At 40.8% G+C, this 22,243-nt stretch overlaps 1 protein-coding gene across 8 annotated transcripts in view; it reads left to right on the forward strand.

The window, feature by feature from the left end:
* Window positions 1-22,243, forward strand: part of LOC139552342 (colorectal mutant cancer protein-like) — a 136,785-nt gene that overhangs the window by 101,298 nt on the left and 13,244 nt on the right. For all 8 annotated transcript variants that reach the window (XM_071363979.1, XM_071363981.1, XM_071363977.1 and 5 more), the window contains 2 exons: window positions 8,868-9,102; window positions 9,833-10,045. In XM_071363979.1, the coding sequence (XP_071220080.1) occupies window positions 8,868-9,102; window positions 9,833-10,045 (448 nt within the window). The remainder of the gene's footprint in view (window positions 1-8,867; window positions 9,103-9,832; window positions 10,046-22,243) is intronic.

Below are 22,243 nucleotides of genomic sequence, written 5' to 3' on the forward strand. Positions count from 1 at the left end.
CTCACATGTAAGTCAGGGGCACAGCAGAAAATTTACAATTAGTGTAGGAGATGAGAGTCTACAGTGCTCTGCAGTGGCTGCAGTACACTCTAGAGCAGTGGTCTCCAACCTCCAAACTAGCAAAAATTAAACATGTCGCGAGCTACTCTTACTTTTTTTTATAGCTTTCAAATATGCACATTCTTCTCCTCTACCCTGCCACTCTGCCCTGGGTCCTTGGTGTAAAAGAGATGTGTTTTCTGTCAATATACCTGGTAAAATAATGGTTAATAAACTACTCTAAGGGTTTATTTTTTATATTATATACAATTATTTTTTATATTTTCTGTAATTCTGTTTTATATATATATATTTTTTTTAATTACTCTCAATATTACAGTATTCTGAGTCAAGGTCAATGCTTAAATCACATCGACTACCAATTTTGAGGTCTGGGGGAAAAAACCAAATACATTTAGATTAGAGTGTAATCACCTTTAATTGCGCATTCAGAAAGCGAGGAATGTGTGGGGCCGTTTCTGCTGTTAGGCCCACTGCTGCAGCACATGTCATGGCAGAGTTTAGCAATAAAATGGCCACCCAATTGATACAAATAGTTATTATATATGTCTGTCAGGTAAGCCTAATTTGCAGTTAACATTAATTGAGAAGGTTTTGGGGGTCTTACTGTCTACCCAGACGACTTATCTTTACTAGCATCGTTAACTGGCTACATACGGCGTGATACAAAAATGTGCACACCAAACAGACACAGGCAATATTGCTGGAAATTAATTAAGCCAATAGCGGCTTACCTGGGGTGGGATAATGTCAATGTAGATTTGATTGGATAGTAGCCGGGAGCAAATAGTCTGGGTAGCCATTTGATTAGCTATTCAGGAGTCTTATGGCTTGGTGGTAGAAGCTGTTTAGAAGCCTCTTGGACCTAGACTTGGCACTCCTGTACCATTTGCCGTGCGCTAGCAGAGAGAACAGTCTATGACTAGGGTGGCTGGAGTCTATAACAATTTTTTAGGGCCTTCCTCTGACACCGCCTAGTATAGAGGTCCTGGATGGCAGGAAGCTTGGCCCCGGTGATGTACTGGGCTGTACGCACTACCCTCTAGTAGAGGTCGACCGATTATGATTTTTCAACGCCGATACCGATTATTGGAGGACCAAAAAAGCCGATACCGATTATTCGGCCGATTTTTATATATATATTTGTAATAATGACAATTACAACAATAATGAATGAACACTTATTTTAACTTAATATAATACATCAATAAAATCAATTTAGTCTCAAATAAATAAGGAAACATGTTCAATTTGGTTTAAATAATGCAAAAACGAAGTGTTGGAGAAGAAAGTAAAAGTGCAATATGTGCCATGTAAAAAAGCTAACGTTTAAGTTCCTTGCTCAGAACATGAGAACATATGAAAGCTGGTGGTTCCTTTTAACATGAGTCTTCAATATTTAGAGTTAAGAAGTTTTAGATTGTAGTTATTATAGGAATTATAGGACTATTTCTCACTATACCATTTGTATTTCATATACCTTTGACTATTGGATGTTCTTATAGGCACTATAGTATTGCCAGCCTAATCTCGGGAGTTGATAGGCTTGAAGTCACAAACAGCGCAATGCTTGAAGCACAGCGAAGAGCTGCTGGCAAATGCAGGAAAGTGCTGTTTGAATGAATGCTTACGAGCCTGCTGCTGCCTACCACCGCTCAGTCAGACTGCTCTATCAAATATCAAATCATAGACTTAATTATAATATAATCACACACAGAAATACGAGCCTTAGGTCATTAATATGGTCAAATCCGGAAACTATCATTTCGAAAACAAAACAGTTTATTCTTTGAGTGAAATACGTAACCCTTCCGTATTTTATCTTACGGGTGGCATCCCTAAGTCTAAATATTGCTGTTACATTGCACAACCTTCAATGTTATGTCATAATTATGTACAATTCTGGCAAATTAATTACGGTCTTTGTTAGGAAGAAATGGTCTTCACACAGTTCGCAACGAGCCAGGCAGCCCAAACTGCTGCATATACCCTTACTCTGCTTGCACAGAACGCAAGAGAAGTGACACAATTTCCCTAGTTAAAATAAATTAATGTTAGCAGGCAATATCAACTAAATATGCAGGTTTAAAAAATACATACTTGTGTATTGATTTTAAGAAAGGCATTGATGTTTATGATTAGGTACACATTGGTGCAACGACAGTGCTTTTTTCGCGAATGCGCTTGTTAAATCATCACCCGTTTGGTGAAGTAGACTGTGATTCGATGATAAATTAACAGGCACTGCATCGATTATATGCAACGCAGGACAAGCTAGATAATCTAGTAATATCATCAACCATGTGTAGTTAACTAGTGATTATGTTAAGATTGATTATTTTTTATAAGATAAGTTTAATGCTAGCTAGCAACTTGGCTAGCAACTTGGCTCCTTGCTGCACTCGGATAACAAGTGGTCAGCCTGCCACGCAGTCTCCTCGTGGAGTGCAATGTAATCGGCCATAATTGGTGTCCAAAAATGCCGATTACCGATTGTTATGAAAACTTGAAATCGGCTCTAATTAATCGTCCATTCCGATTAATCGGTCGACTTCTACTCTGTAGTACCTTGCGGTCTGAGGCCGAGCAGTTACCATGTAGGTATTACAGACTGGGTCAGGGACAGGTTGAAAATGTCAGTGAAGACGCTAGCCAGCTGGTCAGCGCATGCTCTAAGTACTTGTCCTGGTAATCCATCTGGCCGCGCGGCCTTGTGAATGTTAACCTGTTTAAAGGTCTTACTCACATAGGCTACGGAGAACGAGATCACAAAGTCGTCCAAAACAGCTGGGGTTCTCATGCATGGTTCAGTTTTACTTGTCTAGATGCGGGCATAGAAGGCATTTAGCTTGTCTGGTAGGGTCACGTCACTGGGCAGTTCGCAGCTGGGTTTCCCTTTGTAATTCCCTTTGGGTTTCCCTTTGTAAGTTTGCAAGCCCTGCCACATCCGACGAGTGTCAGAGCCGGCGTAGTAGTCCCGTATTGATGCTTTGCCTGTATAATGGCTCGTCGGAGGTCATAGTTGGATTTCTTATAAGCTTCCGGATTATTGTCCCGCACCTTGAAAGTGGCAGCTGTAGCCTTTAGCTCAGTGGATGTTGCCTGGATATTATTTACTTACGGTCAATATGGGGACGACGTCGTCAATGCACTTATTAATGAAGAGACTGATGTGGTAACTCTTCAATGTTATCAGATGAATCCTGGAACATATTCCAGTTTGTGCTAGCGAAACAGTCCTGTAGCTTAGCATCTGCTTCATCGGGCCACTTTGGTATTGAGCTGGTACTTCCTGTTTTGAGTTATGGTCAGATTTGCCAAAGGGAGGGTAGGGAGAGCCTTGTATGCGTTTCTGTCTTTGGAGTAAAGGGGATGTAGAATTTTGTCGCTTCCAGTTGCACAGGTGACATGCTGATATAAAAGTGTGTGCGTTTTCTTGTTTGCTTATGGCCGTATACAGCTTGTTGAGTGCACTCTTAGTGCAATTATCGGTTTGTAGTGGTAATTAGTCAGCTACAAAAAATATAGATTAAAACTTGGTAAATAGTATGTTCTGCAGCCAATGTTCCCTCCCCAGCACTGAGCCAATGTCAGGTCTTCTTGTCCTTCAGACAAGGTGACTGAAAATGTTGTTGTCGTGTTTGATGCAAGAAACCACTTTACAAAATAAAATGCATTATTATTCCCATACCATTATTACAGAGAATCAGACAAATGATGTTACCCTCTGCCTATTGGCTACTTAGCTTATTCAAGCCTGTCTCAAAATACAACACTACCCTTTTAAGACAAAAAAAACCCTATTTACCAGACTCGCTTTTCAAAGATGTCTAGAAATTTTTACGTTTTGTGCTCTTGTAGGAAGCAATCCCTCCCCCATTGCAGATTACAAATGATCTATAACTGGGCTAACAACTCACTAACTAGCAAAGGATGAACAAATGTGCACACGTGGCTACATGCAGCTCTCGCTTTGATCTCAAAACAAGCGTATGTTGGTTATGCTGCACGGTGTGTGTGTAGAGTACGGCTGAGTCGTGCATGTCAATGCAATATATTCCTACTCCGATGCGTTCTACCTACAACAAAATCTCTTGCATAGTTAGTTTTGCATACCACACTACCGTTCAAAAGTTTGGGGTCACTTAGAAATGTCCTTCTGTTTGAAAGAAAAGCAAATAGTTTTGTCCATTAAAATAACATCAAATTGATCAGAAATACAGTGTAGACATTGTTAATGTTGTAAATGATTATTGTAGCTGAAAACGGCTGATTTTTTTATGGAATATCTACATAGGCCCATTATCAGCCACCATCACTCCGGTGTTCCAATGGGATGTTGTGTTAGCTAATCCAAGTTTATAATTTTAAAAGGCTAATTGATCATTAGAAAACCCTTTTGCAATCATGTTAGCACAGATGAAAACTGTTGTTCTGATTAAAGAAGCAATAAAACTGGCCTTCTTTAGACTAGTTGAGTATCTGGAGCATCAGTATTTGTGGGTTCGATTACAGGCTCAAAATGACCAGAAACAAAGAACTTTCTTTTGAAACTCGTCAGTCTATTCTTGTTCTGAGAAATGGGCTATTCCATGCGAGAAATTGCCAAGAAACTGAAGATCTCGTACAACGCTTCGTACTACTCCCTTCACAGAACAGACTGGCTCTAACCAGAATAGAAGGAGGAGTGGGAGGCCCTGGAGCACAACTGAGCAAAAGGACAAGTACATTCGAGTGTCTAGCTTGAAAAACAAACACCTCACAAGTCCTCAACGGGCAACTTCATTAAATTGTACCCGCAAAACACCAGTTTCAACGTCAACAGTGAAGAGGCGACTCCAGGATGCTGGCCTTCTAGACAGAGATGCAAAGAAAAAGCCATATCTCAGACTGGACAATAAAAAGAAAGCGGCCGACCGGTCTTGACGATGCATGGAAAAGCCAACAAGATGTATTCTACTCTGTGAAACATAGAATATTACAGTTCTTCAGGTCCCGTTGATAGGATAGTCTTGATTGGAGCTCATCCAGTTTGTTCTTTAGTGACTGTACGTTCGCCAACAGAACAGAGGGTAGAGGTGGTATCCACTGCATCGCAATTTTCATCGTCGTCTCCCAAGGACACTGTACAGCAAAGAGTAAAAACAATCAAAGTGTCTATGTTGTCTATGTTACACACATAGACACTCAACCATGCAAATTGGCAGAGTAATTATTTATTTGGACACAAGACATTATAGTCTCTCTCTTATACAGACATCGTACACACTCTCACTAAATCACATCCAATATCATACACATCAACCTACTCAGATTTACTACACACATAATATCTTGTCTCAATTGTATAACATCTGTGGCATTGGCTCACAGGCAAATAGGCAAGGGAGTAAAATAAATATTGCTAGAACCTATTTCTTGAATTCTAAATATCAGACATTTGAAAGCTCTAATTTTGACCGTCATAATACCTCTGATGGCAGTAACTTTACAAGCACTAATTATGGTCAATTTAGACTGAGAATAGTATCTAGTTATGGGAAGGGGTGAAATAAGTATAGCTAGTTATAATTGTAACGGTTTAGCAGATTATAAATAAAGATCAGTCTTTACATGGCTAAAGTAAATGGAATATAACATACAACATAAAACTGTTTACACGAAACGCACTATACATCCTTAGATGAAGATGCGTGGGAAAAGGAATGGGGTGGGGAGATAATTTTCTATCATGGACAAAGGAACTCAAAAGGTGTGATGATATTCATTAACAAAAATTTCGGTCTGAATGTGCAAATAGTCAGGAATGATTCGCAAGGAAGGTGGATCCAAAATTCTTCCTGAATCTTCAATACAGGAATGCTAACATAAATGAATTTGCAGAAACTCGTTACTGAAGATGGAGTCATCTATGATTCTTTGAATGATATTTTAAAAGAGGAAGCGAATTATTTTAGGCAGATGTTCTCTTTTCCGTCTCCTCCTCTCCCACTGAATGAAGATTACGTTAAGGAATTATTTCCAAATAATATAAATATAAATAAGAAAATTAACAAATATACAGAAAGATCAGTGTGAAGGCCTAATTACAGAGGAATAACTTTTTGAGGCTATTAAATCCTTTCAGTCTGGAAAAACCCCAGGGCTTGATGGCATACCGGTAGAGGTATATCAAGCCTTTTTTGATATACTAAAAGCTCCATTGTTAGATTGTTTTAACTACTCCTATAGAAATGGTAGTCTGTCAGGTACTCAGCAGGGAGGTCTGATTTCTCTATTATCTATTATTAAAACAAGACCCAGATGGCAAATATAAAGACCCAGTCTATCTAAAAAACTGGAGGCCCCTTACACTTCAATGTTGTGATGCAAAAGTACTAGTGAAATGCATAGCACTCAGAATTAAAAGGGTTTACCAGGTATTGTTCATCCTGATCAGACAGGTTTGTTACATGGACGATACATTGGAGATAATATACAACAACTACTAGAAATAATAGAACATCATGAAACATCTAAGAAGCCAGGCCTGGTATTTATAGCGGATTTTGAAAAGGCATTTGATAAAGTAAGACTGGATTTTATTTATAAATGCCTGGATTTTTTCAATTTCGGTAATTCTCTTATATAATGGGTAAAAAATAATGTATAGCAACCCCAGGTGTAAAATAGTAAATAACAGCTACTTCTCAGAGTTTTGAATTGTCAAGAGGAGTTAAACAAGGGTGCCCGCTGTCACCATATCTATTCGTTATGGCCATCGAAATGCTAGCTATTAAAATCAGATCCAATTACAACATTTGAGGTGTAGAAATCCAAGGCTTAAAAACAAAGGTCTCCATGTATGTCGATGACTCAAGTTTTGTATTAAGTTCGAATGCTAGATCCCTGCAATGTCTCATTGAAGATCTAGATAACCTTTCTGTACTCTCTGGGCTAAAACCTAATTATGATAAGTGTACAATATTACGTATTGGATCTTTTAAAAAACACAACTTTTACATTACCCTGCAGTTTACCTATAAAATGGGCTGATGGTGAAGTAGACATACTTGGTATTCATATCACATAAGATATAAATAAGCTCTCCACAATGAATTTCAATAGAAAACTTGTAAAAATAGACAAGATCCTGCAACCATGGAGAGGAAAAAGGATGATTCGTTTTTCAAATCATATGAGCAAAAAATATTTGTCTTTATCTGGGACGCTAAACCAGACAAAAGATAACGTGCCTACCTATATAATGAATATGAATTGGGTGGGTTGAGATTATTAAATATAAAAGCACTAAACCTCTCTCTAAAAGCTTCACTTATTCAAAAGTTGTATTTGAACCCTAAATGGTTCTCAAGTAGATTACTAAGAAAAGCTCATCCATTGTTTAAAAATTATACTTTTTTCAAAGTATCTCGCTTTTTCAAACAAGCATTGCAGAGCTGGCTACGATTTCAATTTCATCCCCCTGAAAAGATAGAACAAATATTATGGCTGAACTCAAATGTGCTGGTTGATAAAATACCTGTATTTATGGGAAAGCTGTTTGAAAAGGGTATTTTGTTCTTAAATGATATTGTAAATTGGAATGGGAGAGTTATGTCCTTCATGGAGTTATCAGAATTGTACGGGAAGGTCTGCTCAATCCAAGAGTACAACCAATTGATTACAGCATTACCCCAAAAATTGAGGAGGCCTGTGGCAGCGGGAGGAGGTAAGGAACTGGTCTGTCTGCCCAATATAAAGGATAAAAACTGGCGGAGGAATAAAAATAGGAAAGTATATCAGTTTCATTTGAGGACCAGGATGTTGACAACTGTGCCATACAGATTGCAAATAGTTGGGAAGAGATTTTTGATGTACCGATTCCATGGTACAGGGTGTATGGGTTGATATATAAAACAACGGAAGATTCAAGACTTCGTGCTTTTCAGCTAAAATTGTTATATAGAATTCTTGCCACCAACAAAATGTTGAATATTTGGGGTATAAAATCATCGAAGCTCTGCAGATTTTGTTGTGAGGATACAGAATCAATAGACCATTTATTGGTATTGCCCTCAGGTAGCCTGTTTCTGGTCTCAGGTTCAGGAATGGCTGAAAATGCATTGCATCGATCTAAAATTGACCCAAGAAATAGGTCAATTTTATTGTTAGGACTGTTAGGAGATCTGGAGAGACCGGGTCAGTCAATTACTAATATATTAATACTCTTAGTAAAAGTATTTATCTTCAACTCGCAATCTGTGGATTCTATTTTATTAGATAGATTGAGACAAGTGGGAGTGGAGTTGCTGTGCGGGAGATAGAATGGTCAAAGATAAAAGTAAAAAAAATAAAAGTAAAATAAAACATAATAAAAGTATGTTTGAATGACACTGATGGGCAGTGATTTTACAACTAATGCCGGTTTGCCTGAGGCTGATGCCGTGCAGGTGTTTGTACACGCATATACACACTCTCATTCAAATAAACACATACAAGAACACACACATACATGTAATAGTGCCAGACATGCACACAAACATATACAGTTGGCATTGCTGTTATGATTTTAGTTGTCCTTGATGTCCTTTGTTTTAATAAAAAAAATTGTTTAGTATTGTTTGTTGATTTCTTCCGTCTTTTTCTTTTTTCTCTTTAGTTCATTCTTTTGGTTGTTGGTGCATTGGGGGATTCTTCTTCTTGGGGTGGGGACTGTAGGAGGGGTCTCGAATGGTTGAGGGACCATCATCCAACAGAGCTAAATGTTATGATATCTCTCATCTTTGTGTGTGTGTGTGTGTGTGTGTGTGTGTGTGTGCGCGCAGCACCACCAGTTCCACGACCAGCTCGTGCGACACAGACTTCTCCAAGGAGGACGAACAGCGACTGAAAGACTACGTGCAGCAGCTAAAGAATGACCGTGCGGCAGTCAAGCTGACCATGCTGGAGCTAGAGAGCGTTCACGTCGACCCCCTCAGCCTTGAGGTCAAGCCCCGGGGAGACACGCACCGTCTGGACCTGGAGAACGCTGTGCTGATGCAGGAGCTCATGGCCATGAAGGTGAGGGAGAGGGAGGGAGCGCGGGGAGAGGGGAGTGGGAGGGAGAGCATACACACGGGCCTTTTCATGCAATTCTACTCATTTTGCCATGTGGTGGAGAGACATTTTTGCAGTTCTTAATATATCTGAGTGAGAGTGGGGGCCCCCCCGGTTGTTAATTCAACCACGATTACTACAAGTTCAGATAGCTGGCCGCTAGACTAACTTACCGATCTAAAAAAAAAAAAAATGGATATGTGCTAATTGAGTCACTGTCTGTAACCAGGTTTCCATCAAACCTTTTTATGCGAGTAAAGTACATTTCAGATAAATAATGTCACAACAGACCTGTTGGAAACCGTGTCTGTATACTTTCCAAATGTCGACAAAAAAAAATACACTAGACGAGGTGGGATCTTTTTGTGTCAATAAAATTAATTATGTGAGAAATATCGATATAATAACCATCATATCGAAGTAAACTTGGAGTCACGTGACGGTATGTTATGTGATCCTCCCACCACGACTTGGGAAAGCATGCAGTTTATTAGGCTACAGATGAAATTAGTTATGATGAACTTCACAGGTGGTAAAAATGCACGGTAATGAGCTGTGATGTTTGGTATACTCAGTGTCTATCCTTCTTTCCTCCCTCTCTTTTTCCCTTTCTTCCATATGGTTACAGCACCCCTTGATAAGAATAACTTGTAGCTTGTTTATATTAGCTTGTTAACCCTTCCTCCCCCCTCAGGAGGAGATGGCGGAGCTGAAGGCCCAGCTCTACCTGCTGGAGAAGGAGAAGAAGGCGGTGGAGCTGCGGCTGAGCACGCGGGAGGCCCAGGAGCAGGCCTACCTGGTGCACATCGAGCACCTCAAGGCCGAGGTGGAGGAGCAGCAGGAGCAGCGCAGGAGATCCCTCAGCTCCACTGGGAGTAGTAGTAAAGACAAGAGCCAAGCCGCTAAGGTGTGTGGACAACACACACGCATGCACACACACTTGGCCCAAACACCCCCCCCCCCCCCAACATTGGCCTCTAAGATGTATACCGGCCGCATAGCAGGGGCAAGTGCCAGGGTGAGGGTGCACCCACATATACGCCCTCTAAATTCTCCAACCCGAAAAGAGACCTCGTCCACCTATGGAAACACAAGCCCCAGACCCAACAGGTCTACCACAAAGCGGGGTTCAGGCTTGAATTGAGATTGAGGCTTGTATACAGTGTGTCTCTCTCCTGTACGCAGCAGCATTCACTCTGAACCAGTCAGTCACATGAATCATTGAAGAGGCTGGTGGCTGAGTCACAGCTCTGTCCACTCCCTTCTCTCTCTCCTCTCTTTGGAGTCTCTCTCTCTCTGTCTCTCTCTCGATCTCCTCTCGTTGGAGTGTATCTCTCCCCCATTTCCCTCTCTCTCCTTCCTCTGTCTTGTTGCCCCCATTCTTCCTCCTCCATCTCCCTCACACCTTGTCAGCCTGCATATATATTTGGCTCCTGGAATGAGTGCTTCTTTTCTGAGCCCCCATACACAACAGTCCTAAAGCTGAGAGGGCCTGTCACTCTGAAAGGTTGGCAGTTGCACACTAGTGCTCCCCTTAGTGAAAGTCTCCTTTGTGAGAAAGAAGTCTCTACTTCAGACTTTCTCAGTCTGTTGGGGGTTTCCTCTGGGGAGCTGTCTGTCTGTACTCTGAGATGTGGCCCTAGAGAAGGGGCCACTGTGTGTCTGTGAGAGTACAACAAATAAACCTGGAGATGGGGGGAGAGTACAAGAATGGACTTAAGAGTATTGAGAGTGAGGAAAAGTGGAAGAAGGGGGGAGAGAAAAGACTATGGTGAGTACAAGAAAGGAAAAGAGAGGAGGAAGGAAGGCAAATGGAGGTGAAGTCTGAGAGTGAGATACTGTACTGCATAAGAGGAGAAGAAACTGAGAGAATGGGAAGAGAAAGTAGACGAATTAGGACTTCCAGAGTCCCAAGTGCAATTCTAAACTATCAAATACTTTTTTACCTCAACTCCAAGAGGTCTGGGAGGTCAATTAGATATCAGAGCACTAAGCCCCTCACACCATCCATAGTCTTTTCTGCCCATTTCTTTAATACATATAGACAGAGATCAATTGTGTATTTATTTGTGTGTGTGTGCCAGGATTAAGAAAGGGAATAGAATAGAGGTGTGCTTCGCTCTGATCACAGCCTTGAGCTTCCAATGCTTGTGGCACTACATTAGCCTTGTAATCCACTGGATACGATAACAGTGCCCTTCCATGTCCCCCGGCTGGGACAGGGATTACGTGAACACACACATGCACTTCACATCTCTTGGCATGCACACAACATTCCAACACACACCCTTACAGCTTTACGTGCAGACACACATACACACACTACCTTAAAGCTCGAGCCCCCCCCCCCCTTCTCTCCCTGCTATCAATAAGGCTTACTCCTCGGTTGCTAGGAGCAGCCAGCGTTGATCGTGCCAATTAAAGGGCCATCTGTAAATGCAGGTGCTTTTCAGAGTGAAAGACAGAGCAGCCACTATTATTGCCTTTCTCCCCCCCTCTGCTTTCAAACCAGCTACCTTTTATATCTACAGACCAATTCTTATTGTTAGGGTCTAGAAATGGCCTGTTTGATTGTACATCACACACTGGGGTAGACTCTAATAGCCACACATACCTCCCGCTGTGGGGGAGTGTATAGGCATGCATGCTCTCTCTCACTCTCACTCACACACACTATGTTAGATCATTCAGCTCTGTCAGAGCCCATGATCAGAGCCATTCATCACCTGGAGCGGTGGATGTTTGTGACACACACACACTGCAAGCCTAATCAAGCAAAATGCACACAGCACAAAGGTTATTACCCAACACGCGTGTGCGCGCTCGCGCTCACACACACACACAACACTAACCAGCATCTCCCAGTATCTTCCCCTCCTCCCTTGTCTCTTCCTATATCTATTTCCCCACTACCTTAATGGAAGCCATGTTCCAATCTCCATCAACAGCCCTGTAATCAAATCAGGATAGCAGGATAGCAGGCCCTGAATGTATGACAGCATACCTGTAACTCGATAAGTCATTTAGCATGCTCAATGAATACTCTGACATGGTTGTCCAGTGTGAGTCGAGCTGTATTGTTCTGTAGTCCAAGTGTAAGGCAATACACAGGGATATGTGGTTGAAGCATTGACTATATGAATGGACAAAGCCATTGAAGACGTCACACCATGTTTGAAGTCTCAAGGGGAGTTATGTAGACATAACATGCACAGCTAGTCCAGGAAGTGACATTGCAGGCTAGTTCAGTGCTGCCCCCTCTTATTGAGTATCTCAAGTTGAAAGCTGGCCGGTGTACTGCAGGCTGCCATTAGCTGTTAAATTATCCTTATTACTTTTGTGTGCTATTTTAAAGTAATAGTTTCAAGGACTTACATCTGGTGTATTAGAAGCAATTATTGGTACCATGATTGTCTTCTAAAAATGTTTTTATTTACACTAATATTGACCACGAAGATTGCCATTTTCCTATTCATTATAATGGGGGACCCTGCTTTCTGGAATCAACAGCTTGCAGTACACTGGAAGGCCTTGAACTTCATGGTTTCAATGAGAGGGGGCAGTCATTCCCCCCTGGGTTGGTGGTAGTGCTGCCACCTATAAGACCAGGCTTTTTACTGCATTTACTGCATTGAGGAAAAGGTTGCCCCTAACCACAGATCTAGAATCAGATTACCTTCTCCAAATCACATAGCCACAGGAAGTAGAGGCGTTGAATGTGTTGCAGCACCCCCTGACAAATTTAAATAATATTTCCTAAATTATATAATTAATTACTCCTGTCTGAACACTACCTTAATTTGGGCAGTACACTTGCCAAACATTGAATGGCTTGTTGTGTTGTGGCAACAGAAATATTATCCATAGAACCCAGCTAGCACATAACGTTCTGACAGTGGTGTAAAGTACTTAAGTAAAAATACTTTAAAGTACTACTTTAGTAGTATCTGTACTTTACTATTCATATTTTTACAGCTTTTACTTTTACTTCACTACATTCCTGAAGAAAATATTGAACTTTTTACTCCATACATTTTCCCTGACAACCAAAAGTACTCGTTACATGTTGAATGCTTAGCAGGACAGAATATTTGTCAAATTCACGCACTTATCAAGCTAACACTTGGTCATCTCTACTGCCTCTGGGCTGGCATACTCACTAAATACAAATGCATCTTTTGTAAATAATGTCATAGTGTTGGAGTGTGCCCCTGGCTATCCGTAAATTTTAAAAACAAGAAAATTGTTAATATTTTGCTTAATATAAGGAATTTTTTATACTAAAGTATATTTTAGCAATTACATTTAATATTGATACTTAAGTATATTTAAAACCAAATACTTTTAGACTTTTACTCAAGTAGTATTTTACTGGCTGACTTTTACTTTCTGTTAAGGTATCTATACTTTTACTCAAGTATCACAATTGGATACTTTTTCCACCACTGTGTTCTGAGAACCATATGTTTCTTAGAGCTTGCTAAAAGCGTGGTTGTCCTATGGCCATTTTGCATAAAACTTTCCCATAACATTTTATACAGGTTTCTCATGGTTATTTTTAAAGTTCTCAGAACGTTCAAAGAATGTTGAGAAACAACGTTCTTCTGTAGGAATTCCAGTACTTCAGCATTATGTTTCCTCATGGTTCAATTTCAAGTCCTGTTCTCAAAACATTAAGAAAACTTTCTATAAAAACCACAGGAAAACATTGGTAACGTTCAAAGAACGTTCTAAGAATGTTATTTAAAAATGTATATATATTCTGTTCTCAGCGTCAACAAAACTCATGGGTATGCTCAAAATGGTTGTCAGTTCTGACTTGAATGGGCACTTTCGTTCTATGGATTCTATTTATCTTTGCGCTGTCAGTGAATGGTTAAAGGCCTTATGCAAATATCAAAATACAATCGCTGGAAATACGTTTGGAAAGCAAATTCCTACTGCTGAAAAGAGAAACTAATTTGTCAGTAAAAACAACAGTTTTTTTCTCTCACAACAACTCTGAAGAACAGCACTGTTTTTAAGTAACTATCTTGAGACCATCACTGGTACGGTGGGAAGCCTAGGCTACGCATATTCATGCTGTCTTCATAATTGGGTGAGTCAGTGCCACTGGAAAGTTGATTTTGTAGCCTACTGTGGCCTATAATATTTATACATTTCCTCCTAATGTTGTACAATCTGTGTCTCCTTTATTTTTATTGGACCTGGGCCAGGTCAAGACCAAGGCCCGGTTTCCCACTGTTTGACAGTGTCAAGAGTAGCCACTCATTTTGGTCCTTTGCGTAGTGTAAAAAATATTCAGATAATGTCTCCTCTCATGTAGGCCTAAATTACGTAGAATTTCATGAAATGCGTTTATAAAAGGACACATTTTTCCAAACCCTGCTAAAGCCCTCCCCGTGTGTAAATTGTAAAAACGCTTCTGCTGAACTGTATGCCATTACATTTACATTTAAGTCATTTAGCAGACGCTCTTATCCAGAGCGACTTACAAATTGGAAAGATCATACATATTCATCCTGGTCCCCCCGTGGGGAATGAACCCACAACCCTGGCGTTGCAAGCGCCATGCTCTACCAACTGAGCCACACGGGACCATTAGGCAAATGCGATGTGTTATTATAAAGGGATTTTTGTTAACTTAATCACTGTAAAGCGCGGATCAGAGTCCAAAACGTGTACGCACAACAGTGTTTTAGAATATTGTCCCGTTGGCTTTCATAATTTTGCAATTCTCAGCACGGATCAAGCAATTTCTCCAACTGTCAATACATTCAAATGAATAGAGGACGTGTACACAGAATGCGTTGGTTGGGATTGTGCGGTCAGGCTGTGCATCCCCCGCGGATGGTTATGGGGGTGATAAAGGCCATAATTAATACCTGTGAAGCTACTGATACCTCTCATGAAGTCACCAAACATGTTCCTAGCGCCATAAAATACTGCCATGAATTAACATGGACTGTCAATGCAATTTTTTTCTAAGGCGTCAAACTGCTGACGCGTTCACGTTATGTAGACATAGTATTCACGTTGTGTTCCCGTCGCGTCAGTTTGCTTGTATGTTTATTATGAATTATCTTACCATGAACGCATTAAAAATGTTTACGTGTTACGCGTCACGTGTTAGTTTAAGTGTCTGTTTAGTTTATTATTAAAGATCTCACCATGATGTCACTTTACAAACGTCTACATGTACATGATTTTGTAAAAAATATTTTCCATTGCCAGAGTAATGTAATCTATTTCATTTGTCGATTTATCTAAAATAGACCTATCGCCTTAATACAAAAATGATTAGGCTAGTTGATATCGCAGCCAGCCACCATTACTGTGTAGATATGCCTATTTCTCACATCAATACAGACACAAGGGCTTCTTTGTTGGAGGTAGCCCTATTGAGAAATAAGAGGTAGCCTAGGTCTCTAGTGGCGCATTCAAAACAACTCGGAAGTCGGCAAACTCTGACTTCAGTGCGTTCAAGACAACTGGGAACTCTGGGGGAAAAACGAGCTCGGACTGGGATTTTTGTTGTTTGTTTTGAAAGGTCATCCAACTCGGAATTCCAATTCAGAAACTCTGGCATCTTTCTCTGACCTGAAAATCACTGATGTCGTGATTTGATCAATTTTTTTCCCCACTTCCCACTTTACCGGATTAACAGACACAATCACTGTCACCATGCAATCCTTAGGCTATACATTTCTGTGGAGATGTCTTATGGTTAAAAGCAGGGTTTCGAATTGAGGGGGTTTGTGAGGATTTACTGTTGGCCTAACCCTTGTTATAGAGACGGGCAAAAAGCATATGCTACTACTTGTTTGCTTAGCCATAGGAAAAGCAATGGTTCAGATTATATAAAGCGATCGAGGCAGTAACAATGATTCACGCCACAATTATTTCCATATAGTCTACTAGCCTATCGAAGGTCTTGCTCAGCCTAAACATCACAGGAAAATGTGGTTGGTTTATTAAATACTCTGCCATTTAGAGCCATGCCTACCACAAAATACCAAATCGTTGGTATGGGTCTATGCATAGACCAAACAGTTTAACAGATAAAAACATGTATTATTCAGGAGAATCCCATTGAATCAGGCTATTAATTTCAGTGCAGTTGCGTTCTTATACAGTGGGGAGAACAAGTATTTGATACACTGCCGATTTTGCAAGTTTTCCTATTTACAAAGCATGTAGAGGTCTGTAATTTTTATCATAGGTACACTTCAACTGTGAGAGACGGAATCTAAAACAAAAATCCAGAAAATCACATTGTATAATTTTTAAGTAATTAATTTGCATTTTATTGCATGACATAAGTATTTGATCACCTACCAACCAGTAAGAATTCCGGCTCTCACAGACCTGTTAGTTTTTCTTTAAGAAGCCCTCCTGTTCTCCACTCATTACCTGTATTAACTGCACCTGTTTGAACTCGTTACCTGTATAAAAGACACCTGTCCACACACTCAATCAAACAGACGCCAACCTCTCCACAATGGCCAAGACCAGAGAGCTGTGTAAGGACATCAGGGATAAAATTGTAGACCTGCACAAGGCTGGGATGGGCTACAGGACAATAGGCAAGCAGCTTGGTGAGAAGGCAACAACTGTTGGCGCAATTATTAGAAAATGGAAGAAGTTCAAGATGACGGTCAATCACCCTCGGTCTGGGGCTCCATGCAAGATCTCACCTCGTGGGGCATCAATGATCATGAGGAAGGTGAGGGATCAGCCCAGAACTACATGGCAGGACCTGCTCAATGACCTGAAGAGAGCTGGGACCACAGTCTCAAAGAAAACCATTAGTAACACACTACGCCGTCATGGATTAAAATCCTGCAGTGCACGCAAGGACCCCCTGCTCAAGCCAGCGCATGTCCAGGCCCGTCTGAAGTTTGCCAATGACCATCTGGATGATCCAGAGGAGGAATGGGAGAAGGTCATGTGGTCTGATGAGACAAAAATAGAGCTTTTTGGTCTAAACTCCACTCGCCGTGTTTGGAGGAAGAAGAAAGATGAGTACAACCCCAAGAACACCATCCCAACCGTGAAGCATGGAGGTGGAAACATCATTCTTTGGGGATGCTTTTCTGCAAAGGGGACAGGACGACTGCACCGTATTGAGGGGAGGATGGATGGGGCCATGTATCGCGAGATCTTGGCCAACAACCTCCTTCCCTCAGTAAGAACATTGAAGATGGGTCGTGGCTGGGTCTTCCAGCATGACAACAACCCGAAACACACAGCCAGGGCAACTAAGGAGTGGCTCCGTAAGAAACATCTCAAGGTCCTGGAGTGGCCTAGCCAGTCTCCAGACCTGAACCCAATAGAAAATCTTTGGAGGGAGCTGAAAGTCCGTATTGCCCAGCGCCAGCACCGAAACCTGAAGGATCTGGAGAAGGTCTGTATGGAGGAGTGGGCCAAAATCCCTGCTGCAGTGTGTGCAAACCTGGTCAAGAACTACAGGAAACGTTTGATCTGTGTATTTGCAAACAGAGGTTTCTGTACCAAATATTAAGATCTGCTTTTCTGATGTATCAAATACTTATGTCATGCAATAAAATGCAAATTAATTACTTAAAAATTATACAATGTGATTTTCTGGATTTTTGTTTTAGATTCCGTCTCTCACAGTTGAAGTGTACCTATGATAAAAATTACAGACCTCTACATGCGTTGTAAGTAGGAAAACCTGCAAAATCGGCAGTGTATCAAATACTTGTTCTCCCCACTGTACATATCCTTAGACTAAATGGAACCAAAACACCCCAGCCTGTTTTGATCACAGATCATTATGAAGCCTGAACATTTCAGCTGTTTGTCATTGATTTAGCCCACAATCGCCTACACATTTGAATTAATGAAGACCTATATTTAATCTGGATTTGACAAACAAAAGCCTGACTAGGATCCTGACTTTGCTACACGTCATATTTGTTACCAATTAGGCTAAATGTATTCCTATTCATTTGCATAGGCTAACCATTGCGATTCATGTTATTTACCATCTTCTGCTTTTTATGGATGAACAGGCATCCGGGTAAAAAATGACCATTTAAATGCCCCCCCCCCATACATTGTTACTTACCTTACAGATCACAAAGTCAGCTAATGTCCACTCCATTCATATGCAAATACAATTGACATGATTTCATTTTAAACAGGCCTTCCGTTATCTACACTGAAATAATATTGTTTCAGTAGTCCTCTATTATGACTTAAAAAAGTACACCCTTGTGGTTGAATATATATCTATATCTATTGTATAATTAATCATGTTGACCAAACAAATACCACCAAGGGATACGTTACAATTCAAAATAATAAACACCTTATTACACAGCTGTGAAAACCAATCTGGCAATATTTTAGATTTAAATACATAAAGTAGATTTTTTTTTGGTACGTGTGTCAATTTACTTTCTGATTTTTTCTACTCACATGGCAATCATAGACTGAAATACTGAATTCTGGTGTGTGGAATAGAGAGGAGGTGAGTGTGGATGAGAGGTTCTGCCTGTCACTTGTTTTCAACAGGTAGTGGACTCAAAGAGGGAAACTGCAAAGTCCAGGCGCTGCTGCCCTCTTTGTTCTGAGTGTTTGCAGTGTTAGTGTTTGTAGCTAATCTGTGCAGCTCACATTGTGCCCAGTATGATAGTTTTCTTGCTCTTTCTTAGCAGATAATGACAACATGACAATAACAGGAGTTGATGTAATGAAAAGTTGGAGGGTGGTTGGTAATGGAGGACATCAGGTGGATCCATGTCTGGGTGTTAGGCAGAACCCCTAGGTCCTGGAGAACAGGAGCACAGTAAAGGGAACAGGGTAGGAGACAGGCGTAAACAAGCAAACACACAGGTTAAAGGATTATCAGGTATGTAAAAATACAGTTATTGAATGATTATTTTAAATGTTTGATTAGACATGCAATAATGTTAATGGCAGACAGAAAATAAAGGATACCTGTCTAATTGTTTATGTTAGTGGGGTTGGTAAGGGATGGTCCCTGGAAAAGATAGAGAGATGAGTTGTGAGAGAAACTCCAGGGTGGTGTCATGACCACTGGAGTCATACACCTTAGCAGTACCTACCTGGAAGTGGCGGTTACTTAACGTGACCCAGTGGTTAGCCTTGAGATTCACTATTTGGAGATAACCCCTGGGCCAGTGTTGGTACTGCTGACACCATGGCGATGCCGCCCACCACGAGGAGGCAAATGCAGATAGTTATCTGAGATTTAAATTCACCTGAACAGATGGTGACCCCAGCTAGGAGCGAAAGAGCACCAAGCTTTCCCAGGTCTCGCCTTCCTTTCGTCCTTCTTCCAAGCCATGACATTTGCCCGGATGTCAAAGCACTTGGTACCCTTGATTCTCTTCCGGTGGCTCTCCTTTTTCTCATGCGCCTTGTTCATGTTCAGTCTCACCTTGATTGATTATAGAAATACATGCAATTATATTTCATATTATTATAAATACATCTCTTATATCTCTTGGAAGGCCAGAAAATAAATTAACAGCGGACAAAAAAATTTGCCTGGTCAAGAACCTCCACATCCTTCTCAGTCCGTGCCTGAAGGTGGTCCTCAAAGGCGTTCTGATCTGGTTCGACAACTTACACCACATCAGGTGGAGTATCAGTGATCTCAAAGTACGTTATGCAAAAATTGCAATAGAAAACACTAAGTTGGGCCTCCCGGGTGGCACAGTGGTCTAGGGCACTGCAACGCAGCGCTAGCTGTGTCACCAGAGACTCTGGGTTCGCGCCCAGGCTCTGTCGCAGCCGGCCGCGACCGGGAGGTCTGTGGGGCGACGCACAATTGGCCTAGCGTCGTCCGGGTTAGGGAGGGTTTGGCCGGTAGGGATATCCTTGTCTCATCGCGCACCAGCGACTCCTGTGGCGGGCTGGGTGCAGTGCGTGCTAACCAAGGTAGCTAGGTGCACAGTGTTTCCTCCGACACATTGGTGCGGCTGGCTTCCGGGTTGGATGCGCGCTGTGTTAAGAAGCAGTGCGGCTTGGTTGGGTTGTGTTTCGGAGGACGCGTGGCTTTCGACCTTCGTCTCTCCCGAGCCCGTACGGGAGTTGTAGCGATGAGACAAGATAGTAATTACTAACAATTGGATACCACGAAATTAGGGAGAAAAGGGGGTAAAATTTAAAAGAAAAGAAAAAAGAAAACACTAAGTCAGTCACGTTTTTTTTATACTACAGTATATGCAATAGTTTTATATACAATTACATTGTTTACCTCAGTAAACAGCTCCCGTTCGTACAGCAGGCGATAGGGTGAGTATTCTGGAGGCCTGGACGCTGCTGTTGTGTGCTAAGCTAATTACCTTCAGATTGTCCTTCCACCATTCTTGGTACCTGTCAAGGGACTTTCCCATGGCAGTCCCATTGGTCCTTTCATCCAAACCTGGAGTCACCATACACACATTCACATTTATATATAACTCACTGTACTATCAGTGTCAATTTCGAAAATACGAAATTACTGGACGCCTATGCGAAACAATGCTACAACCATTACATTATTAACCACTAACGCTAACATATGTAAACTGACATTGACTAAAACCAACTGGAGCTAACTATCGCTTAGCCAAGCTAAATTTGGTTAGCATCAAGCTAGAGAACTGTTAAACGATATTTTCGTAGAAATATTAACACTAACACATTTTATCGTGACATCACATATTTACATATATTACCTAAAGTAAACAGCCTTTGTTCATAGAAAATAAAACAAATTGGATCAACAACAAAAAAGTACAGAAAGTTTGGATGCCATCTTAATCCATTCTCTTACATGTAAACCATTCGCAATCTAGCCTAACTCCATTACTTACAATGGGGAAAATACCAACCAGTTTTTTTCAGAACTAATCATTCTCCAAGAATGAAGAAATCTCCAAGATGTCACTAACGCACTGCATTGATGTCACAGCTCCCCCTGGCGGCAGTAATCATATACAAACATTAAATGCAAATACCTGTGAGGCCTACAAAATGGCTCCATAAAGGGATGGCTCCATAAAATAACAAACAAAATAAAACATAAAAAATATGACCATACATATTTATGTGTGTCGCATATACACATGGCATATGCTTGGGTACCACCTTGACATCTCTCTGATCTGCTTGCCTCAATAAATTAATGCTAGAACATTGGTAGCCAGGATTAGCTATTTGTATCTAGTCTCCTAAATTCTAACGGTGCAACTTAAATATGCCTACTTACTCCTCAATTGGATCAAGGACATATTGGTCATTATTTTCATAATCTCTAAGGCTTCCTAAATTATAACAGTGCATGTGAGCATGTCTTTTTTTGTTGGTCCTGTCAATGTTGAGTGATCACATTCCTCAGAACACAGGTTTCTTTGCCTACTTGCAAATGTGTGCTAAACGTGGGGACTTTTCCTAGTATTTCTGATTATCTTAACTCACCACCACCAATTAATTACATTTTTTACAGAAAACCACAGAACCACCACTGCAATATAGACCTACACTCAGCTAAAAAGGTGCTATCTACAAACTAACAGGATTCTTCTGCTGTCCCCATAGGAGAGACCATGTTTGGTTCCAGGTACAACCCCTTCTGTGTCTAGGTAGAACCCTTTTTGGCTCCATTCCACAGAAGGTTCTACATGGAACCAAAAATATTTCTCCCTGGAACCAAAAAGGGTTCTCCTTTGGTGAAAGCCAAAGAACCCTGTTGGAACCAAAAAATAAACCCATAGCTTCAGCACACAATGGCATGTAAGAGTAGTGTATTATAATGTAAAATATGTATATATCCTATAGTACAATTGTATGTAGTGGTAGTCTATTACAATGTAAAATATGTATATATCCTATAGCACCACGTGTATATTTTCATTTACAATTTAATTCAACCATGACGTTATTGTACACTAGCCTACTCCCCTATCGACACAGTAAATAATATACGTGCTTTCTACAATACGTTATCAACAAAAATGTATTATAAAAAAAAACGTCAAATGTATCAACACAGTAGGCCTAAATATTTCTAACGATATCACAACTTAAATATGCCTACTTACTCCTCAATTGGATCAAGGACATA

The sequence above is a fragment of the Salvelinus alpinus genome, chromosome 24, assembly GCF_045679555.1.
Source record: "Salvelinus alpinus chromosome 24, SLU_Salpinus.1, whole genome shotgun sequence".
NCBI classification, from domain to species: domain Eukaryota; kingdom Metazoa; phylum Chordata; class Actinopteri; order Salmoniformes; family Salmonidae; genus Salvelinus; species Salvelinus alpinus.